The sequence below is a fragment of the Stegostoma tigrinum genome, unplaced genomic scaffold (genome assembly GCF_030684315.1).
Source record: "Stegostoma tigrinum isolate sSteTig4 unplaced genomic scaffold, sSteTig4.hap1 scaffold_302, whole genome shotgun sequence".
NCBI lineage: Eukaryota > Metazoa > Chordata > Chondrichthyes > Orectolobiformes > Stegostomatidae > Stegostoma > Stegostoma tigrinum.
Genome location: NW_026728230.1, coordinates 142,944 through 160,000, shown reverse-complemented (window position 1 = coordinate 160,000; position 17,057 = coordinate 142,944). Strand labels below are relative to the sequence as shown.

The following is a 17,057-nucleotide window of genomic DNA, read 5'->3' as shown; positions in this document are numbered from 1 at the left end:
TTTATGTAGAGAATTGGATTTATGTAGCGCCTTAGCATGTTGCAAAGTGCACCACTGCTGGTTATATACTTTCAGTGTACTGGTCAAATAGGAAAAGAGGCTTGTACTTTTGTGCACTGCAGGCTCCCACCGACAGTCAAGTGAGAGTGGTAATGGCTGTGGGAAAAAGACGAGTTGCTGTTTGGGGGAGCTTACTGTGTAAAACCTGGCTGCCGCATTTCAGGCATCAACGCATGACTTCAATATGCCAAGGCTTGCGACCTGAAATTAAAACAAAAAGTGTGTGAAGGAAAAGCTCAGCAGGTCCATCAGCATCTGTGGAAACATGAAAGCGATTTGATGTACTCGCTTCAATATGACACTTGTCTGGAAGAGTACTCTCACTGCTAATAGACTGAGCAGCACATTTAACTGTGTATTTGTCTCTGCTTTCCCCCTCTGCCTGTGTCTGTGCCCCACCTCCCCAAGCGGTTGCCAGCCCTGCTGTTTTCACTGTAAATTGACCGTGAGGTGCTCTGCTGTTCATGGACGCGGTTACACAACTGTGAGCCTCGACTCGAAGGTGCTGCCGGTGTGGGAACAAGTATGTCCCCTGGCAGATGGTTGGGTAACCAGCAGATCTCATGTCTAGATTAGTGGCCTTCTTCCCACTCCTTGGGTTTGAATTGTTGAGAAAAGCAGAAGGGAGCCAGCGAGAGATTTTGGACATAGGTTACAAAATACAGCGTGTTGCCTGAAAAGTTGGGGGAGGCAGATTTGATAGCAGTTTCAGAAGGGAGTTTTGGTCATTGATTGGAGCAGGAAGACTGCTCTGGGCTGGAGAAGAGGCGTAAGAATAGAAGGGAGGTCAAATTAGAGGCAGTACAGACATGATGATGGAATAGCCTACTTCTGTACTTGCTTTTAAATGGGTCAGGTTGTGTGTGTTGGTCTGAAGGAACTCATCTGCTTCTCTCTCTGTCTCTCTCTCCCCTTCTCTCTCTCTGTGACTCTGCAGGTCAATTCTGTTTTAAAAAAATCAAACCCGAGGAGAGTTCTGGCTTTAACCGGTGCGAGCCTGGGGGAGATTTCCGCTGGAGTCTGTCAGCTGCTCTCATGGTGTCTCGGTCCCAACCAGTTGCTAGCTAAAGGCCTCATCGGCTTGCATCTTCCAGCAGAGATGTGGAGGAATTCCGCCGGCTCACGGGATGCCAGTGAGCAGTGAGTCTGGCGCTTGGTAACGCCTGAGGGTAGAGGGTGTCCTCACCTCCTCTCGCTCTCTCTCGCTCCCTTGCCCGTCCTGCGCCGTTTGCCTTTGCTTTGGGGGCAAAGAGAGAGAGTGTGTGTGTGTGTGTGTCTTTCTGCCGTTTGGAGATGGCGAGGAGCTGACGGTCGCGTGCAGCCACCGCGGCAATGATCGGGAAGAAGAAGAGTGGCTTCCAGATCACCAGCGTCACCTCCGACTACGACAGTGGCAGCGGGGAAGGGCTGAAGGAGCCACTGAATGGCGAGGCAGAGGCTGGGAGGCCTGCCACGATCAATGGAGGGCTAGGCTTTAGCTCCTCCACCGAGACTGAGCTGCTGGTTAAGGACGATCGGACTAAGCCGGCGATGACAGGGCAGCCAGCTGCTAGCAGAGAGGCCAGTGAAGTGCCAAAAGAAGCCGGGCCAGCGGGGGTGCTCCCTGGGACCAGGTCCCCCCCACCCCCGGCCCCCAGCCCCTGCAGCTCTCGCTTCCGGGTGGTGAAGCTGGATCACGGGCTGGGTGAGCCGTACCGTCGGGGCCGCTGGACCTGTGTGGACCTGTACGACCGCGAGCTGGACAGCCACGGCCTGGCCAAGGTGCTGGACAGTGGCCGCCATGTCAACTCCCTGGACTCGCACCCAGATTTCGGCGCCCTGATTGCCCACAGGGCAGTGAGCCAGCTCTGGCCCAGGCCACATGCCCCCAAGAGCCAGGGCTCCCCCCTGGGTGAGGCTCCGAGGGCCCGTGCTGCCGACACCCTGCACGTGCTCCTGCAGGCAGCCAAGACCCTGAGTCTGGACTCTCCGCCTGGGACTGCCGCCCCCGTCGTCGTCCCCTCCTCCTCCTCACCCTCGCCCCCCCAGCCCCACGGGGCTCCCAGCACAAGCGGCAACGCAAGCGTGACGCCCCAGGAGAAGGGGGATGTAGCAGCAAGACCCCACCCTGCCAACCAGCCACATGGAGCCAAGGCTGGCGCCGCAGAGACGGCCTCACCGCCGCCGGAACAGCCACCATCGAATGTGAAGCAGCCCTCCTCGGGAGACCAGGGGGGACTGAGAAAGGCAAGTGTGAGGTGGGGGTGCCGCAGGGGAGCCGGGTTCCTGTTAGAAATTGTACCGGGCGCGGGCGTCACTGGCTGGGCCCCGTATTTATCACCTTGCAGTGAAAACCAAAAGTGCCATAAATGACATCGGGTCAGGCAGAGCCTGTGGAGAGGACAAGCCAATGTTTCAAGTCTCGAGCTGATGAGGAGTCATCTGTCCTGGATACATTAGCTTGCTTGTTCTCTCAGTCTCTCTCTCCGTGAATGCTGCCTGACCCACAGATTTCCAGCGTTTTTCAATTTCAGTAGAGGTTCCAGCCTCTGCAGTAACCTGCTTCTATGTTTATTACCCTGTCCCTAATTGCCCCCTTGAGAATTTGGTGGTGAGCTGCCCACTGCAGTCTGTGCGCTGTCGGGACAGCCTAACGGAGGGAATTGTAGGATTTTTAACGCTGCGACACTGAACAGCCAATATATTTCCATGTCAGGGTGTGAGTGGCTCAGAGGGGAAATTGCCAGGGATAGTGTTCCCCTGTACCTGCTGGCCTTGTCCTTCTAAGATGGAAGTGGTCGTGGGTTTGGAAGGTGCTGTCTGAGGATCACTGACAAGTCTCTGTAGCACCATTGGTAGATGGTACGCACTGCTGCTACTGGTTAGATCTTTATGGTTGTGAGCTTTATTCAGATGGTGTCAGGCTCCTTAAGTATGTACATCTCCACCCTCAGTTCTGGTCTTTGGCTTTGTTTTGTGGTCTCCAATCGCCAAGGTCGCTGACTGGCAATGCTTGGAGTGTCCCCCTGTCTCCCACTCTTGCCCACCACATGACTGCCCGCTCTGGTGGAGCGTTTGACTGGACTGTTTCAGGTGACCTAGCGTCCCTCCCGAGCGAGCCCCACGAGTGCTGTGGAGCCTGTTAAAACACACTCGTGCCTCTCCTTGTGTCTATTCAAAATATTTACGCTGGTCTCATGCCAAAAAAGGTTACAGTGCAGCAGTGCTGAATAAGGTCTCAGTGCCCTGTCAGGAATAGGGGAAACCAGGCCCATAGAAAGAAGCAGCGTACTGTGTTATAATAAAACCCCAGTGAGCTGGTACTGAGGCCATTTGAGAGGGTCCGTCCCCTGTCTTCTCTCTCCTCCTTAGGCCCTGAGAAAATTTGCCCTGTGCCATCATCCCCTCCAAAGTTAAAGAAGGCTGAGCCACCGGAGGAGGCCGTTCACTCCATCCAGCCTGTGTCAGCTCTTTTGAATGGGTTATCCCGCCCTGTCTTCCCTCTGCAGGACACTCTTTCTAAAAATACTGGCCCGAATTCCATGCCTCTATCCTCCTTCAAAACATATCAGTGTGACCTTTCATGTGGCCTTCCTGAACACAGGCTCTTGCATCCTCCAGTTCGTTGGTGTCGATCTCCCCTGCATCTGCCTCGCTCTGGTTACTAACTCTACCGCTGGTGTAAAGTGTCCCTTTTTCTGCTCTCATTGAAACCCCTTGTGGTTTTGGAACGCCTGTACTAGATGGCCCCTGTCCTTTCTCCTGCTCTGAGGAGAGCAATCCCAGCCATTTCCATGTCCGTGGAAGTCCCTTGTCCCTCGTCTTATTCGAGTAGCCTTCCTCTGCACCTCGCCCAAAGATCTGAACATCTTCCCTAAGGTGCAGTGCTGGGAAGGGAGCACAGTGCTTCAGCTAGAGTTTCCAACGCCGCTTCCTCGCCTTCATGCGTAATTGTGAGCAGCCTGTCAGTGCAGTCATTGTGAAGTGACTTCTCTCTCTCCCTCTCCCTCTCCCTCTCCCTCTCCCTCTCTCTCTCTCTATCTCTCTCTCTCTCTCTCTCTCTCTCTCTCTCTCTCTCTCTCTCTCCCTGTCCCTCCTGTCCCTCCTGTCCCTCCTGTCCCTCCTGTCCCTCCTGTCCCTCCTGTCCCTCCTGTCCCTCCTGTCCCTCCTGTCCCTCCTGTCCCTCCTGTCCCTCTCTGTCCCTCTCTGTCCCTCTCTGTCCCTCTCTGTCCCTCTCTGTCCCTCTCTGTCCCTCTCTGTCCCTCTCTGTCCCTCTCTGTCCCTCTCTGTCCCTCTCTGTCCCTCTCTGTCCCTCTCTGTCCCTCTCTCTCTCTCCTGCCAGTTTTCTGAGCCTCGATCCATGTCTGTCTTGCCGGCCCTGTCTGTCCAGGATGGTAGCCCTTCCAGAAAGACCCGTGCCTCCGAGCCAAGTGCCGCCAGCTCTCTCCGCTTCGTCTCGCCAATGCAGACACTGGCCAAGTCCATGCTGTCGGTTGGAACGCACCCAGACAGCGATGACGACAGGTATGGCCAACCCCCTGTTTTCAATCGAGGCTTTGTTTGGGGGCGGCGCAGCAGGCTGGGTGAGAGGCACATTGGCCCCTTGGTTGGCTGCTGTTGTGGTACATTCATCATCTGGAAAGCTGAGAGGGCAGCTCCAACTAATCTTGTGGAACAGCATTCCCCCTGAGAGGGTTGGGTTCAGCTGTACAAGTAGGGGAGTGGCACTTGGCATGTTGTGAGTGGGTGTGTAGGGAAGAGTGGGGCTGGGTATGTTGGTGGGTGTGTAGGGAAGAGTGGGGCTGGGTATGTTGTTGGTGGGTGTGTAGGGAAGAGTGGGGCTGGGTATGTTGGTGGGTGTGTAGGGAAGAGTGGGGCTGGGTATGTTGGTGGGTGTGTAGGGAAGAGTGGGGCTGGGTCTGTTGTTGGTGGGTGTGTAGGGAAGAGTGGGGCTGGGTATGTTGTTGGTGGGTGTGTAGGGAAGAGTGGGGCTGGGTATGTTGTTGGTGGGTGTGTAGGGAAGAGTGGGGCTGGTTATGTTGGTGGGTGTGTAGGGAAGAGTGGGGCTGGGTCTGTTGTTGGTGGGTGTGTAGGGAAGAGTGGGGCTGGGTATGTTGTTGGTGGGTGTGTAGGGAAGAGAGGGGCTGGGTATGTTGGTGGGTGTGTAGGGAAGAGTGGGGCTGGGTATGTTGTTGGTGGGTGTGTAGGGAAGAGAGGGGCTGGGTATGTTGTTGGTGGGCGTGTAGGGAAGAGAGGGGCTGGGTATGTTGGTGGGTGTGTAGGGAAGAGTGGGCCTGGGTCTGTTGTTGGTGGGTATGTAGGGAAGAGTGGGGCTGGGTATGTTGTTGGTGGGTGTGTAGGGAAGAGAGGGGCTGGGTATGTTGGTGGGTGTGTAGGGAAGAGTGGGGCTGGGTCCGTTGTTGGTGGGTATGTAGGGAAGAGTGGGGCTGGGTATGTTGGTGGGTGTGTAGGGAAGAGTGGGGCTGGGTATGTTGTTGGTGGGTATGTAGGGAAGAGTGGGGCTGGGTATGTTGTTGGTGGGTGTGTAGGGAAGAGTGGGGCTGGGTATGTTGTTGGTGGGTGTGTAGGGAAGAGTGGGGCTGGGTATGTTGTTGGTGGGTGTGTAGGGAAGAGTGGGGCTGGGTATGTTGGTGGGTGTGTAGGGAAGAGTGGGGCTGGGTATGTTGGTGGGTGTGTAGGGAAGAGTGGGGCTGGGTATGTAGGGAAGAGTGGGGCTGGGTATGTAGGGAAGAGTGGGGCTGGGCATGTTGGTGGGTGTGTAGGGAAGAGAGGTGCTGGGTATGTTGGTGGGTGTGTAGGGAAGAGAGGGGCTGGGTATGTTGGTGGGTGTGTAGGGAAGAGAGGGGCTGGGTATGTTGTTGGTGGGTGTGTAGGGAAGAGAGGGGCTGGGTATGTTGGTGGGTGTGTAGGGAAGAGAGGGGCTGGGTATGTTGTTGGTGGGTGTGTAGGGAAGAGAGGGGCTGGGTATGTTGTTGGTGGGTGTGTAGGGAAGAGAGGGGCTGGGTATGTTGTTGGTGGGTGTGTAGGGAAGAGAGGGGCTGGGTATGTTGGTGGGTGTGTAGGGAAGAGTGGGGCTGGGTCCGTTGTTGGTGGGTATGTAGGGAAGAGTGGGGCTGGGTATGTTGTTGGTGGGTGTGTAGGGAAGAGTGGGGCTGGGTATGTTGTTGGTGGGTGTGTAGGGAAGAGAGGGGCTGGGTATGTTGTTGGTGGGTGTGTAGGGAAGAGTGGGGCTGGGTCCGTTGTTGGTGGGTGTGTAGGGAAGAGTGGGGCTGGGTATGTTGGTGGGTGTGTAGGGACGAGTGGGGCTGGGTATGTTGGTGGGTGTGTAGGGAAGAGTGGGGCTGGGTATGTTGTTGGTGGGTGTGTAGGGAAGAGAGGGGCTGGGTATGTTGTTGGTGGGTGTGTAGGGAAGAGTGAGGCTGGGTATGTTGTTGGTGGGTGTGTAGGGAAGAGTGGGGCTGGGTATGTTGGTGGGTGTGTAGGGAAGAGTGGGGCTGGGTATGTTGTTGGTGGGTGTGTAGGGAAGAGTGGGGCTGGGTATGTAGGGAAGAGTGGGGCTGGGTATGTAGGGAAGAGTGGGGCTGGGTATGTAGGGAAGAGTGGGGCTGGGTATGTAGGGAAGAGTGGGTCTGGGTATGTAGGGAAGAGTGGGTCTGGGTATGTAGGGAAGAGTGGGTCTGGGTATGTAGGGAAGAGTGGGGCTGGGTATGTAGGGAAGAGTGGGGCTGGGCATGTTGGTGGGTGTGTAGGGAAGAGAGGTGCTGGGTATGTTGGTGGGTGTGTAGGGAAGAGAGGGGCTGGGTATGTTGGTGGGTGTGTAGGGAAGAGAGGGGCTGGGTATGTTGTTGGTGGGTGTGTAGGGAAGAGAGGGGCTGGGTATGTTGTTGGTGGGTGTGTAGGGAAGAGAGGGGCTGGGTATGTTGTTGGTGGGTGTGTAGGGAAGAGTGGGGCTGGGTCCGTTGGTGGGTGTGTAGGGAAGAGTGGGGCTGGGTCCGTTGGTGGGTGTGTAGGGAAGAGAGGGGCTGGGTCCGTTGGTGGGTGTGTAGGGAAGAGTGGGGCTGGGTCCGTTGGTGGGTGTGTAGGGAAGAGAGGGGCTGGGTATGTTGGTGGGTGTGTAGGGAAGAGAGGGGCTGGGTATGTTGGTGGGTGTGTAGGGAAGAGAGGGGCTGGGTATGTTGTTGGTGGGTGTGTAGGGAAGAGAGGGGCTGGGTATGTTGTTGGTGGGTGTGTAGGGAAGAGAGGGGCTGGGTATGTTGGTGTGTAGGGAAGAGTGGGGCTGGGTCTGTTGTTGGTGGGTGTGTAGGGAAGAGTGGGGCTGGGTATGTTGTTGGTGGGTGTGTAGGGAAGAGAGGGGCAGGGTATGTTGGTGGGTGTGTAGGGAAGAGTGGGTCTGGGTATGTTGTTGGTGGGTGTGTAGGGAAGAGAGGGGCTGGGTATGTTGGTGGGTGTGTAGGGAAGAGAGGGGCTGGGTATGTTGGTGGGTGTGTAGGGAAGAGTGGGGCTGGGTCTGTTGTTGGTGGGTATGTAGGGAAGAGTGGGGCTGGGTATGTTGTTGGTGGGTGTGTAGGGAAGAGAGGGGCTGGGTATGTTGGTGGGTGTGTAGGGAAGAGTGGGGCTGGGTCCGTTGTTGGTGGGTATGTAGGGAAGAGTGGGGCTTGGTATGTTGTTGGTGGGTGTGTAGGGAAGAGTGGGGCTGGGTATGTTGTTGGTGGGTGTGTAGGGAAGAGAGGGGCTGGGTATGTTGGTGGGTGTGTAGGGAAGAGTGGGGCTGGGTCTGTTGTTGGTGGGTATGTAGGGAAGAGTGGGGCTGGGTATGTTGTTGGTGGGTGTGTAGGGAAGAGTGGGGCTGGGTATGTTGTTGGTGGGTGTGTAGGGAAGAGTGGGGCTGGGTATGTTGTTGGTGGGTGTGTAGGGAAGAGTGGGGCTGGGTATGTTGGTGGGTGTGTAGGGAAGAGTGGGGCTGGGTATGTTGTTGGTGGGTGTGTAGGGAAGAGTGGGGCTGGGTATGTAGGGAAGAGTGGGGCTGGGTATGTAGGGAAGAGTGGGGCTGGGCATTTTGTTGGTGGGTGTGTAGGGAAGAGAGGGGCTGGGTATGTTGGTGGGTGTGTAGGGAAGAGAGGGGCTGGGTATGTTGGTGGGTGTGTAGGGAAGAGAGGGGCTGGGTATGTTGTTGGTGGGTGTGTAGGGAAGAGTGGGGCTGGGTCCGTTGGTGGGTGTGTAGGGAAGAGAGGGGCTGGGTATGTTGTTGGTGGGTGTGTAGGGAAGAGAGGGGCTGGGTATGTTGTTGGTGGGTGTGTAGGGAAGAGAGGGGCTGGGTATGTTGGTGGGTGTGTAGGGAAGAGAGGGGCTGGGTATGTTGTTGGTGGGTGTGTAGGGAAGAGAGGGGCTGGGTATGTTGGTGGGTGTGTAGGGAAGAGTGGGGCTGGGTCCGTTGTTGGTGGGTGTGTAGGGAAGAGTGGGGCTGGGTATGTTGTTGGTGGGTGTGTAGGGAAGAGTGGGGCTGGGTATGTTGGTGGGTGTGTAGGGAAGAGTGGGGCTGGGTATGTTGTTGGTGGGTATGTAGGGAAGAGTGCGGCTGGGTATGTTGTTGGTGGGTGTGTAGGGAAGAGTGGGGCTGGGTATGTTGGTGGGTATGTAGGGAAGAGTGGCGCTGGGTATGTAGGGAAGAGTGGCGCTGGGTATGTAGGGAAGAGTGGGGCTGGGTATGTTGTTGGTGGGTGTGTAGGGAAGAGTGGGGCTGGGTATGTTGTTGGTGGGTGTGTAGGGAAGAGTGGGGCTGGGTATGTAGGGAAGAGTGGGGCTGGGTATGTTGTTGGTGGGTGTGTAGGGAAGAGTGGGGCTGGGTCTGTTGGTGGGTGTATAGGGAAGAGTGGGGCTGGGTCTGTTGTTGGTGGGTGTGTAGGGAAGAGTGGGGCTGGGTATGTTGTTGGTGGGTGTGTAGGGAAGAGTGGGGCTGGGTATGTTGTTGGTGGGTGTGTAGGGAAGAGTGGGGCTGGGTATGTTGGTGGGTGTGTAGGGAAGAGTGGGGCTGGGTATGTTGGTGGGTGTGTAGGGAAGAGTGGGGCTGGGTATGTTGGTGGGTGTGTAGGGAAGAGTGGGGCTGGGTATGTTGGTGGGTGTGTAGGGAAGAGTGGGGCTGGGTATGTTGGTGGGTGTGTAGGGAAGAGTGGGGCTGGGTATGTAGGGAAGAGTGGGGCTGGGTATGTAGGGAAGAGTGGGGCTGGGTATGTAGGGAAGAGTGGGGCTGGGTATGTAGGGAAGAGTGGGGCTGGGTATGTAGGGAAGAGTGGGGCTGGGTATGTTGGTGGGTGTGTAGGGAAGAGTGGGGCCGGGTATGTACGGAAGAGTGGGGCTGGGTATGTTGGTGGGTGTGTAGGGAAGAGTGGGGCCGGGTATGTTGCGGGGGTTGAGGGGGGTGCGGGGAAGAGTGGAGCCGGGCATGTTGCGGGTGTGGGGGGGGGTGCGGGGAAGAGTGGGGCCGGGCATGTTGTGGGTGGGGGTGTGGGGAAGAGTGGGGCTGGGCATGTTGCGGGTGGGGGTGTGGGGAAGAGTGGGGCCGGGTATGTTGCGGGTGGGGGTGCATGGAAGAGTGGGGCTGGGCATGTTGCGGGTGGGGTCTGCGGGGGTCTTGCCTGTATAGTGCAGTGTGGTGGGAGTTAATTTGTTGGCGCCATGGCAGTGCTAATTCTGATTCGGGTGTCGGTAGTGTATGGTGCTGTTGACACAAGATTCAAGGTTCCACGAGCTGCAAGGCACTACATGAACGGGGCAGGGTGATCTGTTTCAGTTGGTTGAATGGGAAGGCCCACCCCAATCAGCAGCAGGGTTTTTGGCTTGGTTTCCAGAGCGGGAACTGAACCAGTGACCTTTGAGTTCAGCACACAAGAGTGAGCAATGAGCCAAGGCTACTGCCTTTGTACAGTGTTCAAGGGGCAGGGAGGAGTGCTGCAGTGATGGTAAATCTGGCACCGGATGATAACTCTGGAGCAGCCTGTGGTTCTGTCAAGCTGGTGCTATCTTGCTGTGTCTGGTTTCTGCACAAGGGCAGGCTCTCCATTCTTTACTGTATGTATACAAGATAATGGGACAGTTCGTGAGCAAGCAGCTTGCTTTGTGCTTGGCTTTGCACAGACATCACGTAGTGTTGGTTGACACAAGGCCTGTGGCCCTGCAGGACTCTGGGAGCTGTCATTATCCAACAACAGCTTGAATTTACGCAGCGCCGCCTAGACAGTGATTCGGGGGGTGGGTTAGGGTTGGTTGCTTGGGAGGAAAGGGTGGGATTCAAGGAGGCCAGAGAGGCACGGGAGGCCTGAGAGAGGAAACCCAAAGTCCACAACCCTGGCAACTGAGGGCACAGCCAATGGGGGAGCGATTTAGAAAAGAAATCTACTCCTAAGCCTTTGAAAAGAAACTGGGCGGGGCGGGGGGGCGGTGCGCAGAGATCTTGCGGGGCCACGGGGCTGGAGGCTGGCGCAGAGGTCAGGAGTAGTGTGGTCCGGTGAATTTTTGACACAGTTCAGGCCGTTTGTCATCTTTCCTCTCGGGAGGTGGGGCCAGGATTGAGGGGGAGCTGTGGGTTGGGAAAACTGTGAGGTGGGGGGGTGTATTGGCAGATAGCGAGGGTTGGGGGGTGGGTGCGGGCTCTCTGGTTCTGCCAGGAGCCTGTGCATTCTAACAGAGTTACCAGCAGGGTTTAACTGTCCGATGGTTTGCGTTGTTCTGCTTGTCTGGTTGCTCTGGAGTCTGGGCTTACCCCCTCACCAGACTGGCTGAGCTGATGAGAAACAGTCGGTTTGTCAGAACCCAGCAAGGTCCAGCCTGGACCTCCCTGGGACCTTCCATGACAGCACCTTGACAGTCAGGAACCGTTATTGGGTTGTGTTTCAGCCCCTGCCCTGGTTTTGGCTCGTACAAAGAAGCTGTCAATAAGGGTTTCACCAGTAAGCTTTGGGTCACTCTGCTTTCTTCTCTAACCTTAGCAGTAGGACAGTATCACAGCGTATGTGTTGGATTGTGAGGAGGAATTGTTAAGCAAAGGAAAAGCCCGTGTAGTAATTCTGGTGCAGCACTGGGGGCTGTCTGGCCCTTTGAGTCCATGCTAGCCCTTCTGTGGAGGAATCCAGTCAGTCCCGTTTCCCCCCACTCCATCCCTAGAACCCTACAGATTTATTTCCCTCAAGTGCCAGTCTGATTTCCTTCCCTGAAACGATTAATTGTTTCCGCAAGGTTTAAATGTTCTGCCCGTTGTTCCTCTTCAGCGGTATTTTTTGATCAAGGTCTTCAACCCATGTCCTCACCTCTTTGTACCATATTTGGGAGCAGCTTTTCCTATCTGCCTTGTCTGAACTCACCATCATCTTGTACACCTTGCTGAAACCTCCCCAAACCACCTCCAACCCACCCTCACTTGTACCACCAGCATTTGTCACTGTGCCACTCTTCACCAACACGAAAGCTGACGAGGGACTAGTGAATTGCAGGCCCTGGGTACGTAGGAAACTAACTGGTCTTGAGCTGCCCATCTCCATGCATAAAACGCTGCCTCCATTTAAGCTGTTACTTCATTGTGAATGAGCCTCTGAGCTGCCGTAGCCATGAACCTCTGCTCCAGCAGGCTGCAGCCCAATTAGGGGCATATTGTCATGCTCACCTGAGGAGAGTCGGTCTCGCCAGCTGGTGAAATTGGTTAACCAATCAATAAACACCCCCTTGTTGGTGCCTGTTAGCCAGAAGGTAACCATGCGTCCTTGAGTGTAGCATTGCCGCTCTGGCCCCCTACACATCCCCAACTACCTTTGTCAGGCCACTGATGGCCCTGCCTTTAATATCCAGGGACAGGCTCCTGGAATTCCCACATCACACACCGCTAACTGTTTGTAAGGAGCACCTTAACATGCTGTCCTGGCACTCTGCTCACTGTGCCCACTGCCCCACGGTGCTCGCTGACCTCAGCTACAGCCTCATAGTGATGCTTACATTCTCACCTTCTCATTCAGGTCCATCCATTAGAAACCACTCAGTCTCTCTAATTTCCTTGAACCTCACAATCATCCAAGATGTTCACACTCCCTTTGTTCTGGTTTCTAAGCGCTTGCAATTTTAATCACTCCACCATTGGCAGCCGTGACTTCAGCTCTCTGAGCCACAAGCTCTGAAAGTCCCTCCCTCAATCACCCCAACTCCGACTGTCCCCAACCCCAGTTTCTTTCTTCCCTGCCTCTCCCAGACCTGCTGTCCCTCTACTTCCCTCCATTTCCTCCTTTTAGAAGCTGCTTTAAACCGCTCTAGGACCAAGCTCCTCGTCACCTGACCTATTATCTCCTTTTGTCTCGGTGTCAAGTTTTATTTATCAGTCCCAGTTCCTTGAAAGGGCGTGTTGCTTTCTGAAGAAATGCTGGGCAGACTATTGGCTTGTACCCACTAGAGGTGTCAGGGAGTCAGGGATGATTTCATTTCAGTGTAAAAGATCTGAATTGTCTTTACTGGGTGGGTGTGCAAAGGATGTTCCCATTTGTCAGAGAGTCTAGGACTAACGTTTGCTCACTGTTTTAAACAAAGGGACCTTCCATTGACCGAGAAGGAGAAATTTGTTCTCTGGTTAAGAGTCTTTAGAACTCTCTTCCTGAAGACATGAAGCAAGAGTAGCCTTTGAGTCTTTTTTAAGGCTACAAATATGGTTTCTTGACATTCAGTTCTCTGAAATTTATGTCGCAGGTAGACAGGCTGGTTAAGATGGTTTTTAGCACGCTTGCCGTCATTGCTCAGACCTTTGAGTACAAGAGTTGGGATGTCATGTTGAGATTGTACAGGATGGTGGAGAGACCTCTTGTAGTGTACTGTGTCCAGTTCTGGTCTCCCTGTTATAAGAAGGATGTTATTGAGCTGGAGAGGCTGCAGAAGAGATTTACCAGGATGTCCTGGGAGTGGATGGTTTGAGTTATAAGGAGAGGCTGGGACTTTCTTCACTGGAGCATTGGAGGTTAAGGGGTGACTTTGTACAAGTTTGTAGAAGTCATGAGGGGGTTAGACAAGGTGAATAGCAGGTGTCTTTTCCCTAGGGTGGGGGATTTCAAGACCAGGGGGCACATTAAGGTAAGAGGAAAAAGATTTAAAAAAGACTGAGGGGCGACTTTTTCTCTCTGTGATTCATGTGTGGAATGGACTTCTCAAGGAAGTGGTAAACGGCGGTACAGTTACATCATTTAAAAGCCATTTAGATAAGAACGTGATTGGGAAAGGTTTGGAGGGAAATGGTCAAAGTGCAGGCAGGTGGCACTTGTTTAGTTTGGCATTATAATTGGGGTGGACGGGTTGGACTAGATCTGTTTCCATGTGGTATGGCACTATGGCTGTGACTGTAATTTGGTGAAACATTATCAGAGGCTGTTGGAAATGATGAACAGGTTTGACGGGCTGAATGGCCATTACCTGTTAATTTGTATCCTTAGATGTAAGTAGTAAGACTATGAATAGGCCATTGGGCCCCTCGAGCCTGCTCTCCCATTCACTAAGATATGGCTGACCTGATTGTGGTTTAGCTTCCTCTCTTGCATGTTTAATGCTAATGTCCTTCAGCTTCCTTGTTGGTGAAGAATCTATCTACCTCCGTTTTAAAGATACTCACTGACTCCTGCCTCCCTCACCCTCTGGGGAAAGAGTTTTCCCAAAATTTAACAGTCCACAGGGAGAAGTTCTCCCTTTTTCTCCATCTTAAACTGGAGCCTTTATTCTGAAACTGAATCTGTTCGTTCTGGCTTCTCCCAACTTAGAATCATTGAATCCAAACAGTGCAGAATGTGACCATTCAGCATGTCTGCACTGACTTTCCAAAGAGCATCCTGCCCAAACTTAACCCCCCTCGCACTATTCCTTTAACCCTGCATTTCCTTTGGCCAACCCACTTAGCCTGCACATCCTGGGACACCATGGGCAATTTAGCACTGCCATTCCACCCTAACCAGCACGCCTTTGGTCTGTGGGTGGAAACCGGAGCACCCGATGCAGACACGGGGGGAATGTGCAAACTCCACACACCCAGGGCTGGAATCAAACCTGGGTCCCTAGCACTGTAAGGCAGCAGAGCTAACCACTGAGCACCAGAACTTCCATTCATCATCGACTCTGTCAGAAAGTGCTTATGCTGTTAGGGATGTTTACTATTTTAATGATGTTAAATGCAGGTTACTGATTTCTGTTTGTAACCTGATGGTGTATTCTGTGTCAGCGACCTGGGGTCTGGAGTTCCACTGTTATGGGTGGGTTGGCAGAGTTCAGGAGTGTGCATGACTATGTAGCCTGTAGTGCATTCAACAGTGATTTATTGCACTCAGCTGATCTTTTCGTATTTTAATACATTGGTCACGTGCACCAGCTTGCTTTTTCTCTGAAGGGAGCTGCCTCCCACACGCTAACAACAATGGCTCACATTAAAGTGCCATTAACTTTTAAACTAAAGAAATCCCAATCCCTTCCAAGTTACATGAGGTACAACGAGGAACTGAGCTAATGCCAGATGTCCATGAACTGAGTCTTGAGGAGGGTCTGAGGGGAGAGAGGGGTGTGGTAGAGGTGATGACCTGTCATTGCTATTGTTTGATTCCCAGCTAACATTCTGGGGACCCAGTATTGAATCCTATCCGTTGCAGACAGTGGAATTTGAATTCAATAATAATCTAGAATTAAGAGTCTATTGATGACCAGGAATTTGTTGTCAGTTGTTAGAAAATCCCATCTGGTTCACTTGTGTCCTTTAGGGAAGGAACCAGCCATCCTTACCTGGTCTGGTTTCCACATGACTCTCGATCCACAGCAATGTGGTTAGCTGTGAGGGATGGGCTTCAAATACTGACCTGGCCTCATCTTGGGAATAACAAAAAAAATGTTGACAGAGGTCAGGGAAATGAGCAAAAGATGATGGCTTTTGGAAGAACTGCAAATTCAGCCTCGTGGTGACAGTTACAACTGGACCGTCTCATTTTCTGAGTAAGATTCGTCTCTGCTCTTTTTGTGGGGATTTAAGTCAGATTTACTGCTCTGAAGCAGGCCTTTCAGCCCATCCGCCGTATGCTGGTGTTTATGCTGCAAATGCAGACATTCCCACCCCTGCTGATCCCACTGCGCCAGCAGTTGGTTTCTCCCTCATGCGTTCACCCAACAGCACCTTTCAATGTAGCAATGCTGTTACCCTCTATCACTCCCGTCGGAGCGAGTCCCACGTTCTCCCCGCTCCGAATGGAGACATTTCTCCTGGAATTCCCAGTGCCATTTATTAGTGACTATCACATGTTGGTGGCCCCCTGTTTTCATCTCCCAACGTGTGGGAACTTTTATTTTTACAGCAGTGTTATCCTTTAACAGTTTTGAAAAAAAATCTATAGCAGGCCACCTCTCAACCTCGGCGTGTCTCAAGGGTTCAGATTATACTGTTGCTGTGTACCATATCGGTACACTCCCTGTGACTATAGAGTTATAGCGTCGTAGAGGTCTATAGTGTGGTAGTGGAGCCTTTGGCCCAGCTTGCCCATTGCCACCCATTTTTTCACAATTAATCTAGTCCCATTTGGCAGTGTTTAGCCCATCCACATACCTGTCCAAATGTTTCTTAAATGACAAAATTGTGGTCGCTTTCACTACTACCTCTGGCAATCTGTTCTGTGTGCGGGTAAAAAGAAACTGTCCCTCTGGACCCTTTTGCATCTCTTCCCTCTCACCTTAAACTTATGCCCTTTCATTTTGGACTCCCTGCCATGGGGGTAAAGTTAGACGTGATTTACCGTATGTATGCCCCTTGTGATTTTATAGGTCACCCTTCAGCCTATCTGACTTGTTATTATAACTGAAACCTTCCAGCCCAGGTAGAATCCTAGTAAATCTTTTCTGCATTCTCAACTCCTCCAGCCCCTCTCTGTGCTTTGAAAATAAGGAGCCCAGAATTCAGCAGCTGACTAGGTGTGACCTAACCCAAGGGTGTTTGTGGAGGTTTAGACTTCATCTCCTGCAGACGTGTCCCGAGGCCAGCAGCACATTGGAGAACTGGAAAGAGCTTGAAGAGGAAGAACTGTCAGGTTTAGGGGTGTGGTAGCAAAGCAAAGCCAGCAATTGTTTCCCATCCCTAATTGCCTCTTGAATTCAGTGGCTTGCTAAAGATGTTTCAGAGGACTGTTGAGCCAACCTATACTTATAGGTGTGTGTAGAGCAGACCAGGTAAGGACGGCAGATTACCTTCCCTGAAGGTCCCTCAGTGAACCAGATGGGTTGTTACAACAGTCAGTGACGGGCACTGTTACTGAGACTAGGTTTCAATTTGAGATTTTTCATGATGAATTCAAATTCTTCCTTTGGAAATGGGCCAAGTGTGGGCAGGTGGGACTAGTTTAGTTAAGGAACATGGTTGGCATGAACTGGTTGGACCGAAGGGCCTGTTTCCATGTTGTATAACTCTGACTTGGTGGGCTTTGAAACCCATGCCCCCAGGCATTGTTTGGCTCTGTGCCTTCCTAGTCTCTCTTTAGATAACAAAGTGTGGGGTTGGAGGAACACAGCAGGCCAAGCAGCATCTCAGGAGCACAAAAGCTGACGTTTCGGGCCCTGACCCTTCATCAGAGAGGGGGATGGGGAGAAGGAACTGGAATAAATAGGGAGAGAGGGGGAGGCGGACCAAAGATGGATAGAGGAGAGGATAGGTGGAGAGGAGACAGACAAGTTAGAGGCGGGGATGGAGCTGGTAGAGGTGAGTGTAGATGGGGAGGGGATAGGTCAGTCCGGGAAGGACGGACAGGTCAAGGGGGCGGGATGAGGTTAGTAGGAAGGTGATCAGGGTGCGGCATGAGGTGGGAGGAGGCGATAGGTGAGAGGAAGAACAGGTTAGGCAGGCGGGGACGAGCTGGGCTGGTTTTGGGATGCATTGGGGGGAGGGAAGATTTTGAAGCTTGTGAAATCCACATTGATACAGTGATAATGGGAACTGCAGATGCTGGAGAATCCAAGATAACAAA

At 53.2% G+C, this 17,057-nt stretch overlaps 1 protein-coding gene across 2 annotated transcripts in view; it reads left to right on the top strand.

Annotated features, from left to right (window-relative positions):
- The window catches only part of LOC125448692 (TSC22 domain family protein 4-like), a 66,945-nt gene that overhangs the window by 11,913 nt on the left and 37,975 nt on the right, over positions 1–17,057 (top strand). The window contains exons 2-3 of one of the 2 annotated variants that reach the window (XM_059643867.1): positions 998–2,286; positions 4,430–4,563. In XM_059643867.1, coding sequence (XP_059499850.1) covers positions 1,393–2,286; positions 4,430–4,563 — 1,028 coding nt within the window. In that variant the 5' untranslated portion in view covers positions 998–1,392. Of the gene's footprint in view, positions 1–997; positions 2,287–4,381; positions 4,564–17,057 lie in introns of both variants that reach the window. The other variant, XM_059643866.1, reaches the window with a different exon arrangement.